At 43.9% G+C, this 17,297-nt stretch overlaps 1 protein-coding gene across 1 annotated transcript; it reads left to right on the top strand.

Moving 5' to 3' along the window:
• The first annotated feature begins 1,298 nt into the window (after window positions 1-1,298).
• On the top strand, window positions 1,299-17,260 carry CTSO (cathepsin O). The gene is made up of 8 exons (XM_056490274.1): window positions 1,299-1,646; window positions 2,388-2,493; window positions 3,518-3,651; window positions 10,991-11,158; window positions 12,546-12,667; window positions 13,848-14,011; window positions 14,473-14,565; window positions 15,910-17,260. The coding sequence occupies exons 1-8, from the start codon at window positions 1,503-1,505 to the stop codon at window positions 15,942-15,944; spliced, it is 966 nt and encodes a 321-aa protein (XP_056346249.1). The 5' UTR covers window positions 1,299-1,502; the 3' UTR covers window positions 15,945-17,260.
• The last annotated feature ends 37 nt before the right edge of the window (window positions 17,261-17,297 follow it).

Genomic DNA, 17,297 nt, shown 5'->3' with positions numbered 1-17,297 from the left:
CCCAGACCTCAATCTGTCAATACAAGTTTGTAACAAATTATAATAACATTTCCAATGCCAATCCTGAGTTTACAGTGATAAACCACATCAGAATAACCAATAATATCCACCGTGCTAACAAGCTCTTCCATACACTGGCTGTAAACCATAAATATCCTTCCCTGTAACAAAACCAGGGGCAGTTCAGCCAATTCCCCAACAGCCATTCCAATGGAGGGGGCAAAGGCAAAAATGGATCGTGATCCCCCCAGGTTTGTTCCCCAAGTACAGTGCTACCAGCACCACAGGACAAAGCACCTGTGCCTTCACCTGTGTGTGTGGAGGGAAAGCAGCATGGAGACAGCAGGTTTAAAACATACAAATATCCTATTTACAGGCATTGCCTAAAAATGCCTGGTGATGCAAATGAACTAAGAGGGCTCTGTTAACTCGTAGTGGCCTACTGGACCTTTTAAGCACTGAACACTGACCTGCTTACTCAAGTACCAGCATTGTGGACGCCATTGAAGCCTCAGGCTGCAAATTGCGAGGGCTTGAAACTTTTCTCATGCAGGGGAAGCTTTCCCAGGCTGAGACAGTTTCTAAGTTCCAGCCTGAGCCTCTCCCAGGATGATAACACTGGGGAAAAATAAAAAGGAATTAATAACAAGATTAACACCTGGGCTTCACTGATAAACAGTTCTCACGGTTTGTGAGAAAGTTTTGTTTTCTTCAATTATCCAATAGACTGCTGTTCTGTTTGTAGTTTGCGGAACACACTATAAGAGTGGTCCGTGTCATTCAATAAATCGCTTCTTTAGCCACCTAGCTAGAGGAGTCCGTGTCGTTATTCTACGTGGTTCATCGCGAGTAGCGACACAGCATGACCAGTTTTTTAGGAAAGTCATGGTTTCTCTCCGTGCGTTACTTCAGCACAAACTCTGCTGGGATGCACAGGCTGCGGGACACCGGCTGTGCGGCACCGGGCAGCTCTGCTCTCCCCACCCGTGCCTTCCCTTGCTAAGGCCTGTAACCTGCGTTCCTGCTGCTTCCCTCTCCCACCGGCAGCCCAGCTCGCAGGTACCAAGTAACTTCCTCTCGGAGAAGGGCTTGCACAAATTTATAACCTGGCAGATACCTGAACGCCCAGCACCCCTTCGCCCCTCCTCTGCAGCCCTGCGCGCCTGGCGCGGGTGTCCCATACGGAAAAACACCCTTGGAAACACGGCTTTGTCCAGGCACCGGCGAGCACTCTCAAACACAGCTCGGACTCCGACATCCCAAAACAGCCCCCAGGAGAAGGAGCCGCAGGAGCTCTCCAGCCCCGCGCGGCGGAGCGGGGCGGCGGTGCCGCGCGGCCGCTCCTGGATGCCCCTCCCCGCCTCACCGGCTCCGCGGGAAGCGGCAGTGGGCGCAGCCTCCGGCCACGGGCGGGGAAGGCGGGAGGGTCCAGCCCCTTACCCGCTCGGAACCGGACCTCGGCTCCGCGGGTGAGGGTGCCTGCCTGCCGGGCCCACCCCGCCATGACACGGTGGCAGATGGCGGGGCTGGCGCTGCTCCTCTGCCTGCTGCGGCCGGGCAGTGCCGCCCTCCCGGCGCCTGCAGGCAGCCGGCTGCGGGAGGAGGGCGGCGGCGGCCGGGAACGAGAGGAAGCGGCAGCTCTGCGGGTAGGTGGCCCAGCCCGCGCTTCCTTCGCCATCCGCGCTGCGCGGCGGGCTGGTGCGGGCCCTGCGGGCTGGGTGATGGAGGCCGCAGGCGCGGGCCGGAGCGCTCCTCCCGCCCTGCCGGGACGCGCCCGCCCATGGCCGCTTCCCGGTGCCGCTCCCCCGGTGCCGCTCCCCCGGTGCCGCTCCCCCGGTGCCGTTCCCCTGTGCCGCTCATTGGGGCCGCTCCCCGGTGCCGCTCCCCGGCGCCGCTCCCCTGCGCCCGGCAAGCCGGCCCCGCGGTTCACCGCCGGCCGCCAGAGCGGCTGCTCCGCGACATCGGGTCGCCATGAGGAGGCGGGGAGGCCTCCAGGTCATTGTACTGTTCATTCGCTTCATAAAGATATGAAGTGATGGGGTTAATTCGTATCGGAAGACATTTTTGTATATCTCTCAACCACAAGGTTTGTTATGCTGTCAAAGAAGGACTTCAGATGAGTTTGACACAACTTGTTCTCAGCTTCCTGTTTTGTCTGTTTCAAGTAAATTTTTTGCACTTTACAAGTACCTTTTTGGTGTCTTTTGGAGTTTAAATTAGTGTAAACGCTTTCCTTTTGTTGCTAGGGATACAGAACGAATTTGAGATTAACAGCTCTTGCTACCTAATTTCATGTTTACTGTTGCTAACCTTATCTTTTTCTGCTTCTGTGGTTTTGTCCCTACTGCTAACTTAATAATGCCCACAATTATTTTTCATTCCTCCAGGAAAGCGCTGAAAGAATTAGATTATTGAATTCATTATCAAGAGATAATACAACTGCTGTCTATGGAATAAATCAGTTTTCTCACCTGTTTCCTGAGGAGTTCAAAGGTACATTTGTTGGTTTCTTCTAATGCCTTTTCTGTTTGGTTTTTTTTATTCTTTCCCAGAACCTTGTGTCTTTCACATTTACAGATTCTTCCCGTGCTGATAGTCAGCTAATGTACAATGACTGGTACCAAACTGTAAGTACTTCTGGAAGATACAACAATCATCTTCATGTTCTGTAGTCTTGCAAGATTGAATTGCCCACAGCCAGAATATGTTTTACATTCAGGCAGTTTTGATTTTCCTTTTTTATTCTCACTGCACTTTAAAGCTTTTTTCAGATGCAACCGAAGAAAGGAAGATACACAAGGTTTTTCCTTTTTGAAAAAGGAAGATACACAAGGTTATCCAGTATATATCTTCATATTCCCTACCCAGCACAAAGTTGACTACAGTCCAAACAATGCTTGGAGGTCCATGGCTGTGTAATGACAGCTGGAGCTGGAGCTGGAGCTTTCTCAAGCAATGACATGCTTAATTTTTTTTTCCTAGAAAATTTTCTGATACTTCCCTTCTTGCTGTTTATGTCTGTTGTTACATATTTTATTCATCAGAGGATTTAACATCCTGTTTTAATATTAAATAATTAAACAACATATCTTAGTGAAAACCCAGCAACTGAAACTCAGGTGTTTCAGAATCTTTATTCTCCTCTTATTTTCCCCTTGCACATAGCTAAAACAAATTTTTTTTTTAAGTAAATAAAATGTTTTGGAAATTTTCAAGTAGAATTTGTTTTATGGAGTATCTGTGGTTACTGTTCAACTTCAGAAAATCTTCACACTTCCTACCCACATGCCCTACATAGAGTATTTCTGTTATTTTTGAAACTGTAGAAATACTTATATTCATTCTGGAGCATAATGATTATTTTAAAATACATTAATTTTCTATGGATTTTGGAATGAGATGCAATCTCATGGTTGTAACTGTAGATTGAAGTTACCTCTGAATTCTAGTAAAGTAGTTGTTCAACTTTTTTGTTTTTTGTTCCTAGATTTATAGATGTTTTGTGTTCTGTGTTTAGCTATTTACTTGAGAAGCCTACCTCACAAACTTCCCAGATACATAAAAGTGGCAAAGGGGAAGGAAAAGCCTCTGCCAAAGAAGTTTGACTGGAGGGACAAGAAAGTCATTGCAAAAGTGAGAAATCAGCAGACAGTAAGTCCTGGTATTTTCTGTTCCTGGTTCTCAGAAGGTTGGGTGCAGAGCACAGGGAAGGTTTTGCAGGGACCAGCTCTGCCTGAGGGCTCCTCGGAGCACTGGCACAAGGGTCACCAATTGAACATAAAGTCATGTAGCATTTTATGCAAAGCTGTAGTTGACTTAAAAGAATGAGGTGTAATTGTGCATTTAGAAACTGTAATACGTTTTTTGATCTAGTTAACTGAATCTCCAAGTATTTTTCACCATGTGCATTTTGTATTTTTCTGAAGGAACCAAGGTAAGTTCAGTACTTGATCTCATCCCAACTGGAGAGGTGTAGATCCTTTCCTGTTGTTTTTCTTCCATGACTGAATCCCCTTGGCTGGTCAACACCCATGTCTTTACAAGTGAATTACTCAGGGGATGCATTCATGATAGGAAAGCAACCAGACCCCACACAATTATAGTTTATCCCAAAGTGATTATGGTCACTGGTAAGAAACAAGCTGTTCAATCCCCAGTATCTCCTTTCCATGTTTCACATTGTTGGGGGTTGAGTGTTTTTCCTATTGCTGTGTCAATTTAAAGAATTTTTTCCATTGTCATGCCAATGGAGCTGCCTGGTACACTGCGAATCTTTGCGGGCTCTAGACAAAAGGGGTAGGTGGGATCGGCTTGGGGAGGGGCTCTCATGCTTCCGGAGGGGACTCGTGTTTCCGGGGGCGGGGAGGAGGATCCTCTTGGTCTTGGAGCCACGCGGCCGAACGCAGGGAGAGCCAAACCCTCTGCCATCACCTGCCCTGCATCTGCCCTGCTCCAGCCTCCAGTCTCTGCGGACACAGCTGAGCACCAAAACCCAAACGGTGAGCGAGGAGCTGCCCGCTCCAGCTGCTCCCCCCCCGAGACCGGCGCGGCCGCGGCCGCTCCTTCCCGCCTCCGCTCCCGCCGAGAGAGAGCATGCTCACAGCTAAAGAAAGGACTGGAACCGAATAATCTGTTCTGTTTTGTTAGTAATTTTAACAACTGCTGTTGTTTCTGCTGGTACAGTTAGATATATTAGTAAAAGAGCTGTTATTCCTATCCCCTTATCTCTGCCTCAGAGTCCTTAATTCAAACGTTTATAATATTTGGTGGGAGTGGAATTCGGGTCTGTGCTTCAAAGGAAAATTTCTGCCTTTCTTGGCGGACACCTGTCCTTCAAACCAAGACAGATTTTGGCGCCCAACGTGGGGCTTGAGGGCATTAAGAGGAGAGTTAAGACAGGAGTAACAGCTCTCTTAAGGGGCAACATGTTGTCCAGTTTAATCTGGTTTGGGCTTCATGTGGCCACAGATACCTCTCTCCCATTTGTAAGCCCTTTTTTGAATATGGGCCCTCTCACCAAAGTTACTGTAGCTATTATCCGGTTAGTTTGGTGGATTGATTATGTCAGGAGTTCATGGTTTTTTAATTTTCTCTGGGAAGTGGCCACATGGATCCAGAGCTATCATACTCTAACTGCGTGTTTCTGGGGTTATTTCAATAATGGTACTTACTGTGAAGTAAGGAATGCAAGGAAAATTTTCTCCCAACCCATCACCCAGTTTTTTGAGGCAACTCCACCAGTTTTCAAGGATTTCAGATCTGTTTTAATTGCTAGTGTTACTATACAGTGGCTGGCGTTGTTAATAGGCCTGCTCTACTTAGCATTCAAAAACAAGGGAATATTGGCTTGGTTAACAACCCTGATACCTACCCCAGGGACTAGGGATGTGGCCCCAGAGTCTTCCCCTGCCCCAGGGACTAGGGATGTGGCCCCAGAGTCTTCCCCTGCCCCAGGGACTAGGGATGTGGCGCCAGAGTCTTCCCCTGCCCCAGGGACTAGGGATGTTTCCCCAGAGTCTGCTCCTGCTCCAGGGACTAGGGATGTTGCCCCAGAGTCTGCTCCTGCTCCAGGGACTAGGGATGTTGCCCCAGAGCCTGATGCTGCCCCACAGCCCGCTGCAGAAATAAACCACCCAGAGTAGGTGGGAGCTCTAGTGAAGGATATTAGCCAGGTGTTGAAGGAGCAAAGCCAGATGTTGAAGGAGCACAGCCAGATGTTGAAGGAGCACAGCCAGATGTTGAAGGAGCACTTTTCTTCAGCTGGTGAGAAACCCTTCCCCTGCCCTAAAGAGGGAGAGTCAGATGGTGCTGCAGTGGAACTCGTAAATGTTGTATCTGTCCAGGTTCCAGCCGGATCACAGGGGCAGCCACAGCCAGTAGCAGTTGCCCCTGTGGAAACTAGAAAATCTAAGATTAAAACGAGGCACCTAGATAATGGGGATCAGCCAGGAGGGTCCTCACAACCAGCAAGGGAGCCAAAGGTTGAGATTGTCACCGAGTCCCTCTCATAAGATAGTCTCCGTAACCTGCGTAAAGACATTGCACGGCAAGGCCGTGAGCTTTTTACAACTTGGTTACTCCGGGTCTGGGACCTTACGGGAATAGGTGTGCAACTGGATGGAACTGAGGCCAGGAATTTGGGATCCTTGGCCCAGGATTCAGGTGTGGACCAGATATTTGTAAGGGAGCAAGGCCTCCTTTCCCTCTGGGACCGGCTTTTAATGAGTGTGAGAGAGAAGTTTGTCCACAAAGAGAGAATGCAGGAGTACCACCGTAAAATGCGCTGGAAAACTCTTGAGGAAGGGATCCAGCAGCTGAGAAAAGTGGCAGTATTAGAGGTACTCTTTGGAAGGGATGGACAGCATGACAACGATCCTGACAAGGTCAGGTGCACAGGGCAGATGCTGTGGAATCTGGCAACCCTGGGGCCATCTCAATATACCACCTTCATTGCAATGATCAACGCTGATGACCACCAAGAGACAGTGGGTTCTGTTGCCAACAGACTCAGAAATTTTGAGAGTATAATAAATGGCCCAATGCAGGCCAATGTCTCTGCCGTGGCCAGGGACCTCCAAGAGGTCCAAAACAGAATGGAGGAGATGAGGGAGGAGATCAAGGAGGAGATGAGGGAGGAGATAAGAAAGATCAGTGCAGCACCAGTGCGAGTCATAGGCCCCAAATCTAGAACCCAACGCCCCCCAGCTAGGGAGAGAGGGTACACCCCACGAGCTGACCTGTGGTTTTTCCTGAAAGACCATGGAGAAGACATGGAAAAATGGGATGGGAAACCCACTTCTGTCCTGGCAGCACGGGTGCGTCAGCTCAAAGAGGGAAATGCTAACCGAGGGAACTATGCTAAAATGAAGGTAGCCTCAACCTCCCATGGTAAAGATGCAAGGTATCACAGAAGGGAGGATGATCTGTCAGATCCCCTGGAAGGAACCTCCACTATGTATGCCCAGGAAAGAAATAATAACCAGGGCTAGAGGGGCCCTGCCTCTAGCCAGGGAGAGGCATGGGATGACAGGATCTATTGGACAGTGTGGGTGCGATGGCCTGGCACATCAAAGCCACAAAAACATAAAGTACTAGTTAATACTGGTTCACAATGCACCCTGATACCATCAGAACATGTGGGGAAGGTACCTGTTTCTATTGTTGGGGTGACGGGGGGATCACAGGAATACACTTTGCTGGAAGCTGAGATTAGCCTGACAGGGAAGGGATGGCAGAAACATCCTATTGTAACTGGCCCAGGGGCACCACGTATTCTAGGCATAAATTTCCTCAGGAATGGCTATTACAAAGACCCAAAGGGGTTCAGGTGGGCTTTTGGAATAGCTGCTGTAGCAACAGAGAGCATTAAGCAGTTGAACACTTTGCCTGGACTATCAGAAAACCCATCTGCAGTGGGGCTCCTGAAAGTGACAGAGGTGAGGCTCCAGAACATTTGCAGTACATCGATGACATCATTGTGTGGGGGAACACGGCAGTGAAGGTATTTAAGAAGGGAGAGAAAATCATCCAGATTTTGCTGGGAGCCGGTTTTGCCATTAAAAAGAGCAAAGTCAAAGGACCTGCCCGAGAAATCCAGTTCCTAAGAGTGAAGTGGCAAAATGGCGCCAGATCCCCACTAAGGTCATCAATAAGATCACTGCAATGTCTCCACCAACAAGCAAAAAGAAAACACAAGCTTTCCGAGGTGCCATAGGCTTTTAGAGAATGCACATCCCTGAGTACAGCCAAATTGTGAGTCCTCTCTACCTGGTCACCCGCAAGAAGAATGATTTCCACTGGGGCCCTGAGCAGCAGCAAGCCTTCGCCCAGATCAAGCAGGAGATTGCTCATGCAGTAGCCCTTGGCCCAGTCAGGACGGGACCAGAGGTAAAGAATGTGCTCTACTCTGCAGCCGGGAACCATGATCTGTCCTGGAGCCTTTGGCAAAAGGTGCCTGGTAAGACCCGAGGCCGACCCCTGGGATTCTGGAGCAGAAGTTACAAAGGGTCTGAAGCCAATTACACTCCCACAGAGAAGGAAATCCTGGCTGCCTATAAAGAAGTCCAAGCTGCCTCAGAGGTGATTGGCACGGAAGCACAGCTTCTCCTGGCACCCCGACTGCCAGTGCTGGGGTGGATGTTCAAAGAAAAGGTTCTCTCTACCCACCACGCCACCGACGCCACATGGAGCAAGTGGATTGCCTTCATCATGCAGCGCGCCCGTATTGGCAACCCGAATCGCCCTGGGATTTTGGAAATAATTACAAACTGGCCAGAAAGTGAAAATTTTGGTCTCGCTAACGAAGAGGAGCAGAAACAAGTGACCCGGGCTAAAGAAGCCCCACCATACAACCAACTGCCAGCAAATGAAACATGCTATGCCCTTTTCACCGACAGTTCCTGCCGCATTGTGGGGATAAACCGGAAGTGGAAGGCAGCCATATGGAGCCCCACAAGACAGGTTGCACAAGCTACTGAAAGAGAAGGTGGATCAAGTCAACTTGCTGAGCTCAAAGCTGTTCAGCTGGCCTTGGACATTGCTGAAAGAAAGAAATGGCCAAAGCTCTACCTTTACACTGACTCCTGGATGGTAGCCAATGCTCTGTAGGGGTAGCTGGAGAGGTAAAAGAAGGCTGACTGGCAACGTAGAGGAAAACCAATCTGGGCTGCTGATGAGTGGAAAGACATTGCCACTCAGGTAGAGAAGCTACCCGTGAAAGTCTGTCATGTGGATGCTCATATTCCCAAGAGTCAGGCTAATGAAGAACACCGGCATAACGAGCAAGTAAATCAGGCTGCACAAATAAAGGTCTCAAAGATAGACTTAGATTGGGAACACAAGGAAAAATTGTTCCTAGCTCGATGGGCCCACGATGCCTCAGGTCATCAGGGCAGAGATGCCACCTACAAGTAGGCACGAGACCAAAAGGTGAATCTAACCATGGACAGCATCTCCCAGGTTATCCACGACTGTGACACGTGCGCTGCCATCAAGCAAGCCAAGGAGGTAAAGCCCCTCTGGTATGGGGGGCGGTGGTCCAAGTATAGGTACGGAGAGGCCTGGCAGATTGACTATATCACACTGCCTCAGGCCCGCCAAGGCAAGCGCTACGTGCTGACCATGGTGGAAGCCACCACCGGGTGGTTGGAAATCTACCCTGTGCCTTATGCCACTGCTTGGAACACCATCTTAAGCCTGGAAAAACAAGTCCTCTGGAGGCATGGTACCCCTGAGAAAATTGAGTCAGACAACGGGACTCATTTCAAAAATAGCCTTATAAGCACCTGGGCTAGAGAACGTGGCATTGAGTGGGTGTATCATATTCCCTACCATGCACCAGCAGCTGAGAAAGTCGAACGGTGCAATGGTCTGCTTAAAACCACCTTAAAGGCACTTGGTGGGGGGACTTTCAAAAACTGGGAGATCAATCTACCAAAGGCCACATGGTTAGTGAATACCCGAGGTTCCACTAACCGAGCAGGCCCTGCCCAATCTGAGCCCCTGGAAACACCAGATAAAAATAAAGTCCCTGTGGTACACCTGAGAGGCATGTTAGGAAAACCTATTTGGGTAAACTCTCCCTCCAGCAAAGACAATCCAGTTCGTGGAGTGGTTTTCGCACAGGGCCAGGTTGTACTTGGTGAGTAATGCAAAAGGATGGACAGACCCAATGCATACCCCAAGAAAACCTTGTTCTAGGGTGAACTATCTATAATACTGTGCCTGTAACTGCATGCATGTATATAATATAAAAGTTTTAATTTGCTGTAGCATGTTGGCATGGAAAAAATTCGGGGTGGATAATGTTGGGGGTTGAGTGTTTTTCCTATTGCTGTGTCAATTTAAAGAATTTTTCCCATTGTCATGCCAATGGAGCTGCCGGGTACACCGCGGATCTTTGCGGGCTCTAGACAAAAGGGGTAGGTGGGATCGGCTTGGAGAGGGGCTCTCATGCTTCCGGAGGGGACTCGTGTTTCCGGGGGCGGGGAGGAGGATCCTCTCGGTCTTGGAGCCACGCGGCCGAACGCAGGAGAGCCAGACCCTCTGCGATCACCTGCCCTGCATCTGCCCTGCTCCAGCCTCCAGCCTCTGTGGACACAGCTGAGCACCAGAACCCAAACGGTGAGCGAGGAGCTGCCCGCTCCAGCCGCTCCCCCCTGAGACCGGCGCGGCCGTGGCCGCCCCTTCCCGCCTCCGCTCCCGCCGAGAGAGAGCATGCTCACAGCTAAAGAAAGGACTGGAACCGAGTAATCTGTTCTGTTTTGTTAGTAATTTTAACAACTGCTGTTGTTTTTGCTGGTACAGTTGGATATATTAGTAAAAAAGCTGTTATTCCTACCCCCTTATCTCTGCCTCAGAGTCCTTAATTCAAACGTTTATAATATTTGGTGGGAGTGGAATTCGGGTCTGTGCTTCAAAGGAAAGTTTCTGCCTTTCTTGGCGGACACCTGTCCTTCAAACCAAGACACACATAGGAACTTTTGAGGAATTAATTCTGCATGTCACAGTTCTAGGAGCCTAGAATTGCAGTATAGATTGTTATTGTCTAAGATTTTTTCTATTATGTTTAATTCCACTTTACCATTTCTTATACTGTAATCTGTTTCTACAGAGTTCTAGAAAAACTTTCTAATATGGTTAAAAACTAATTTCATCCTGAGTCCACTTTTTCTTTTTTGGAAAGTAGATACCTCACACTAAAAAGCATCTTCAGACCTATCATCAAGAACAAAAATTTATCAGGAAGGAGTCCTTAAAATAAGACACCTATAAGGCCTTTCTAGCATTCAGAGAGCAATATAGGGGGAAAAACAGTTCAGCATTTTAAATGGATGATTACATTTCTTTATTATTGCCTTCAAAACAGAGTTCAAGGACGATGTATTGAATGAAGAGCATTGGAAGTGTCTTTTGCTTCTTTTTTCATATCAAGCTTCAAAAACAAAGCTGACTTTTGCTTTCTCTACCATTTCCCATTTCTTTCTATCAGTGTGGTGGCTGCTGGGCTTTCAGTGTTGTAGGTGGGATAGAGTCTGCCTATGCAATTAAAAGAAACACCCTGGAAGAGCTGAGTGTGCAGCAAGTTCTTGACTGCTCATACAATAACTACGGCTGCAGCGGGGGATCCACTGTTAGCGCTTTGAGCTGGCTGAACCAGGTTTGAAACACTACAAAAATCCCAAAACACTTCATCAGCTTCTCTATTAGCATTCTTATTTATTGGAATAAACTGATGGGGAAGGTGAAATGTATAGGGTGTTATTTTTAAATATATGTGTGTGTGCATATATGTATGCTTATTTATTTAGTTTGGAACCAAGAGAGAATTAGTTCAAGCAGAATTGAAATTTAATTGGAACTTTATGGTCTGTACCTGTTCTTGTGAACGTAATAAATTCATACATTTTCTTGTGAATGTAACAGTCCACAGGGGCTGAAAACGATATTCCTGAATTCATTTGCAGGCATACAGTACCAGTGTAGACAGAGCCACCTATGAATATGGCATTTTGTGGATTTAAAGTACTAGGATCTGGGGAAAAGGAAGGATCTTGACATTTTCTCTTTTCAAATTTCAGTAGTTTCTGTTGCATGTACAAGTGTGTGTGGAAAACCTCAAATTAAAATGAACTGTGTTTACGTTTTCTTTTGCAGCCCAAAACATTGAAAATGCATTCAAAGTTTCTACTACAGTTGTTGCTAACACATTTCATTTCATTAAAAATTCAAAATGTGTGTTAGTAACATAGGTAAACAGAAATATTTTAGTATCTTTGAAATAAAAAGTACTCAGATTGAATTACAAAAATATAAAAAGAATTCTTTAGTTTTTTGAATTAAAAAAAACCAAAACAAAATAGAATTTAAGAAAGTGTAATTCTACCCCCAAAGAGTAATATGCCCATAGCTAATAACAGTCTAGTAACTTAAGTTTGAATATCAAGAACAACAGAGGATACTCACCTTTATTCCTCTGAAGCAAAATTCCCTCTTGCTTGGCAGCAGAGGAACCACAAATTAATTAGGCTGAAGAAGTCATTGTCATAAACATACTGTACTGCAGAAGACATGAGAAGTATAAAAGGCTGATGCATACATCATGTACTAGCATGAGAATTACATTCTAAGAACAGAATTGGACTTTACAGTATTTTATATAACTTTTTGGGATACTTGTGCTTCTTGAACTGTCCCAAGGTAACTATTATTTTGTGTGTGGAAGTCATTTGAAGCGAATAAATAGTTCAAGAATGAAGTGAAAATGAAGTGAATTAGTATCTGTGTCTTGAAATTGCTTATGAGGATAGTTTAAACCAGGGATGCCTTTTAAATTCAGTTTCTTATTTAAAGATTTCTGAATCCCTTCTGAAGCTCAGTGAACAAGGAAACTAGAGACAGTAAATATTTATTTCACAATGTGACATTCTTCTAATCTTGCCCAGTGCACACTGAATTTTGAGTGGGTTATATGGTCATTATATGTTTTGAGCTGCATAGTAGTAAAGTCAAATGCATTAACTTCTTACTCAATTACCTTCTTGCAGACAAAAGTAAAACTCGTGAGAGATTCAGAATACACTTTTAAAGCTCAGACAGGACTGTGCCATTATTTTGAGCGCTCATATTTTGGAGTTTCAATAACAGGATTTGCTGCATATGACTTCAGGTAGCTATTATTCATTCTTTTCTTTTGCTGTACTTTTCCTTCTCTGTTCAGCAGTCATGGAGTAAGGTGGAGTGAACAGTGCATTGGCCAGGCAAAGGCTGTGAGGTTGATTGCATCAGTTCTGTAGCTGTGTGCTGGAGGATTAATGTATAACATCTTTGAGAGTTAAGGCCTGCCACAATTAATCTACTCAACACAGCCATCACTAGGCCTGTTCAAATGAGAAAGCTTGTGTCTTGAAATTAGGTCTTTTAAATTGGCTAGAAACTGTAACATAGAGTCAGTTACAGTTTTTAATATATGAACATTACATTGCTTTTGTCAGAAAGTCCTACCAATAGTAACTGGAATTTACAAAAAAATTAGGAAGTATTAAATTACTTCAGTATTCATGCATTTACATATCTACCCACATCCTCTCCAAACCATGACTTTAGAAAGTGTTGTCAACTGAACTCTGTAAAAACTTTATCTTTTTAGGTTTCTGTGTGAAGAAACTTAATTTCTAATTTTTATCAGTACTATTTAACTACTGAATAAAGACAAGAAGTATTATTCTGATACCAGGAATTGTGTTACTTCTAGATCTAAGTAACTAAAATCAATCATATCTTTGCTAGTCTGTATTTGCCAAATTTAGTTAATAAACATATCATGCAGTGATGAAAATTTCCTGTTCCAGTATGTTAGATAAATAAAACTGTATGAGGGTGCTAATGGTAAATGTCTGATAGTGGAAATGTTCTGTGTTCGGATATGTTTGAGTGTATTATTATGTTAAGAGATACTTCTGTAGGTTTAAAAAACAGTGGGAAATTCTAATACAGACTAATTGTTTGTTCAAAGCTGGTTTTAACTGAGAAGAGTGATGTACAAAAAGTATGTAGTGCTCTCCATTGCCCACTGGCTTGACCTGGAAACCTGCTGCTTTTCCACAGTATTGTGTGTTTGGATCTACACCTGTTCCATAGTTTGTGTATCCTGTATTAGTATCACTGTGTTATAGTATATGAAATACATAGTACTGATGTGTGTTATGTGATACTTAGAACGTAGAACTTGGAGGAAAGATTTTAATTACTTGATTTTTAAACTGTTCTTAACTAGTAGATTACAATCACTCTAATCACTTTAGTGGCTAATTTAGGTAACTTGGTATTTTTACTCACTTTTTTTGCAGTGGTCAAGAAGAGGAAATGATGAGGATGCTTGTCAGCTGGGGCCCTTTAGCAGTGACAGTCGATGCTGTTAGCTGGCAGGATTATCTCGGTGGAATCATACAATATCACTGCTCCAGTGGAAGAGCAAACCATGCTGTTCTTATCACTGGTTTTGACAGAACAGGTGCGTTTTCACCAGCTGAACTTCAGCACAGTAGGTTTCTTTTACTTGCAACTTGCCTTTTGTGAGACAAGTGATTAAAATCCAAAAGTTGGCTCTCTGTTGGAAGCTGTGGGGCTTGATGTCACATCAGTTCTGGAAGTTCTGTGAGGATTACATCATCTTCACATCAGCCAGAAGAAAAACTCTTTTTGTCATTGCTTCTTCAGTTCTGTGGAGCTTCATCCTTGCAAAGTCAAGACCATGGCTTTGTGTGTCTTTATGGCACGAGAGCCCATATCCAGTCTTCCCACCAGAATATGAGCTGTGTTATCTATTTGAACAACAGCAGGTTTCACTGGCCTGTATCATCAATCCATCAGAAACTGTGAGATACTGAAATGTTAATTAACTCTGTGGAGTGTTAGGAGGCTAAAGCTTCCCAAGTCTTATGTTGCCTCTTGTTCATGAAGTGTCTCTTCCAGGTAGCATCCCTTTCTGGATTGTACAGAACTCATGGGGACCAACATGGGGAATAGATGGCTACGTTCGTGTTAAGATAGGCAGCAATGTCTGTGGTAAGTCTGACAAAAAGTAAGTGGTAAAGGCTATGGGCTGGGATATGTTTCTCAATGGCTATAACAATATAATCATAATATTATATAATAGTATAATAGAGGTATAATGAGATCCTCAGAGAGGCAGTAGAAATCATTGCTATGCTTTAAAAGAGGTTAAATGAGTTCAGATGGAAAAATAAATAAAGTGGTTGCTAGTTCAACCAAGTCATATAGTTGAGTGATTGAAAAGCGCTATGTAAAGGCAAAACGGTATAAGAAAAATAAAGTACTGTTGCCCCTTACCATGCAGAGGTACTGGCATTGTAAAATATTCAGTCGTGTGATGGATCTAGGCGGGTGCCATGACTGTACTCCCTTTATGTAAAACAGCTGCTGTCCTTGTCTGGTGGGTGCCATTATCTCTGGTCTCAGTTTAGCAAACAAATATGAAAAGCGAATCTACCTGGGAATTGTGTACCCTGTTCACGGCTTTTCTTGGAGGACAGAAATATATCTTTTTAGTGCTAGTTTGATCTCCTTCCCTGTTGTTTGTGTGGTTTTATTTTGTTTTGTTTTTTTGTTTTGTTTTGTGTTTGAGAGATTTCTGTAGCATTAAATACCCAGTTTTTGCTAGATATGGAGGTAAGGCAAGCTCTGGTTTATCATCAGATTGCTGAGATAAATTGGTGGGGTATTTTCACTAGATAAGTGTGCACTTGTTATAATTTTGTGTTAGAGTAACCCACTAGCTTTCCCTTCCATCTGTGTTTCACAGTAACTCTTGGTCATTGCAAGAGGTGTTAGATTACCAAAGTCTTCTGCACATAAAGAATAGACAATATCTGGTTTGCCTGCACGTAGTAAAGATCAGAGCAATGTATCCAATCAGAGTTTTCTCACATTACTGAATCTTTGTTCTTACTGTTATTGTATAAACAGTTTGTAAAGAGAAATTTAGAAGTAGTGATAAAGCAAGTAAATTATAGAGATGGTAGGGAGAATAGATGTGTTATTTTCAAAGTCTGTTCTTTCAAAAAGCAGCATCTTTCACGTTTTCTGTAATGTACCACACAAGAACAATCTAGCAAAGGACAGTAGTTGCTCCTTTTCCCACAGAGCTGTTGTCTTCTGATTTAGAGGTGCTTTGAGACCAGGATACAAAATTTTGAACATAAAAGCAGAGGAAGGAGGAGATGGTATCAGCTATACACAGTGACAGGCAAGGAAGAAATAAAAGGGTTGTAGATGATTCCCTGAATTCCTACTGTCATGGTGTGGAGGGGAGAGGGCATTATATGAATATGAATTCTGGGAAGTCTCCACTTCAGTATTTATTAAAACCAAATTTTGCATCATTTCTAGGTATAGCAGAAACAGTTTCAGCAGTATTTGTTTGACATTTCTCTGGGCCTCTACAACTGGTCCAAGGCCACAAGTATCATGAGGAGAGACACTGTATATGAAGACGTAATTCAAAACACGATTTTCAAATATGAGAAATGGCTGTAAGCATTTCCTTCAACTCGTGGCTGAAGTTTTTAAAAATGTTTTTATTTGGAATTTGTGTTGAGTGCCATATTTCTCATGGAGTAAGAAGACTCAACTGCAGAGTGTACCAATAGTAGTTATAAAGATGGACTGAAATCTCAAATGTAAGCTTTATCTAGGTGTTGAATACTACTCCATAGAAAAATTTTAAAAGGAAAAAAATTATGACAAAAAAAGAAGGAATTTGGATCAAAAAATCAATAGTGTAAGAGTATACTTGAAATCATTTGAATATGAGAAGAATCATGAGTAACAGTTTAAAAAGTCAGCAATTACAGAATATATATATATATATATATATATAAATATATACATATATATATAAAATAAATATATAATAGTGTAAGTGTTTAATTTCCCTCATTAATTGAAATCAGAGGTGGGACTTGCTGGTAATAAAAAGATATTCCAGCTTTGCTGAGCTGTGAAACTGCATCTGTGGGCAAATGTAACTAGAACTCACAATGTAATGTGTAATTCTAAAATGCTTTGAATTTTTCACCTGGAATGCTTTACCTGTATCTTTTAAGAAGGCCTGCTGTGAAAATTATGTAAATTATGTAATTTTTGCATTCAATTACTGTACCATGTTTTTAGATTAGTTTTTTATAACCTTTTTATGACAAATGCAATGTGTATTTATAATTGTCTATTGTTAAGTGTCACTGTTTTAGTCCTTCTAATTGTTAGTATTTTAAATGAAAGGAAGACCAAGTGTGATGTTTCTCTACTTCAGGTTTTGCTATTTACTGAATTTACTTGGCTGAAGAGTTCAGTTTTAAAAAATGTGAAGTCTTCTGTACTCTGAGTGCTGTGTAGTCTGACCTTCCCTGAGTGGCTTACAAACAACAGATAGCACACTTCCATAACTGGAAAACAAAGTCCCTGATGGGCATGAATAAGGGTGATATAGTCATAGCAATATGAAATACAGATGTACCTCCAGTGGTTTTGAGGTGCTATGGCCAGGTATAAGTATCTGAAATGCTGTGGTAGAGAGAACTTACCAGAAACTCCAGCCCACAGTGTTTGTGTCTTTCCAAAAGAAGCACTTAAAAAGACTAAAGTCCATTTAATGTGAAGATGACTCTCCTTTTTCAATATTCTATAGCCAAAGTTGCCTTTTTATTGTATAACAGTTTGAATAAAAATCACTCTAAATGCCTGTCATACTCTTGTTTGGATTTTATAGCTTTAGAAGA

The sequence above is a fragment of the Oenanthe melanoleuca genome, chromosome 4, assembly GCF_029582105.1.
Source record: "Oenanthe melanoleuca isolate GR-GAL-2019-014 chromosome 4, OMel1.0, whole genome shotgun sequence".
Taxonomy (NCBI): Eukaryota; Metazoa; Chordata; class Aves; order Passeriformes; family Muscicapidae; genus Oenanthe; species Oenanthe melanoleuca.
This window is presented reverse-complemented; position numbering and strand designations above follow the sequence as displayed.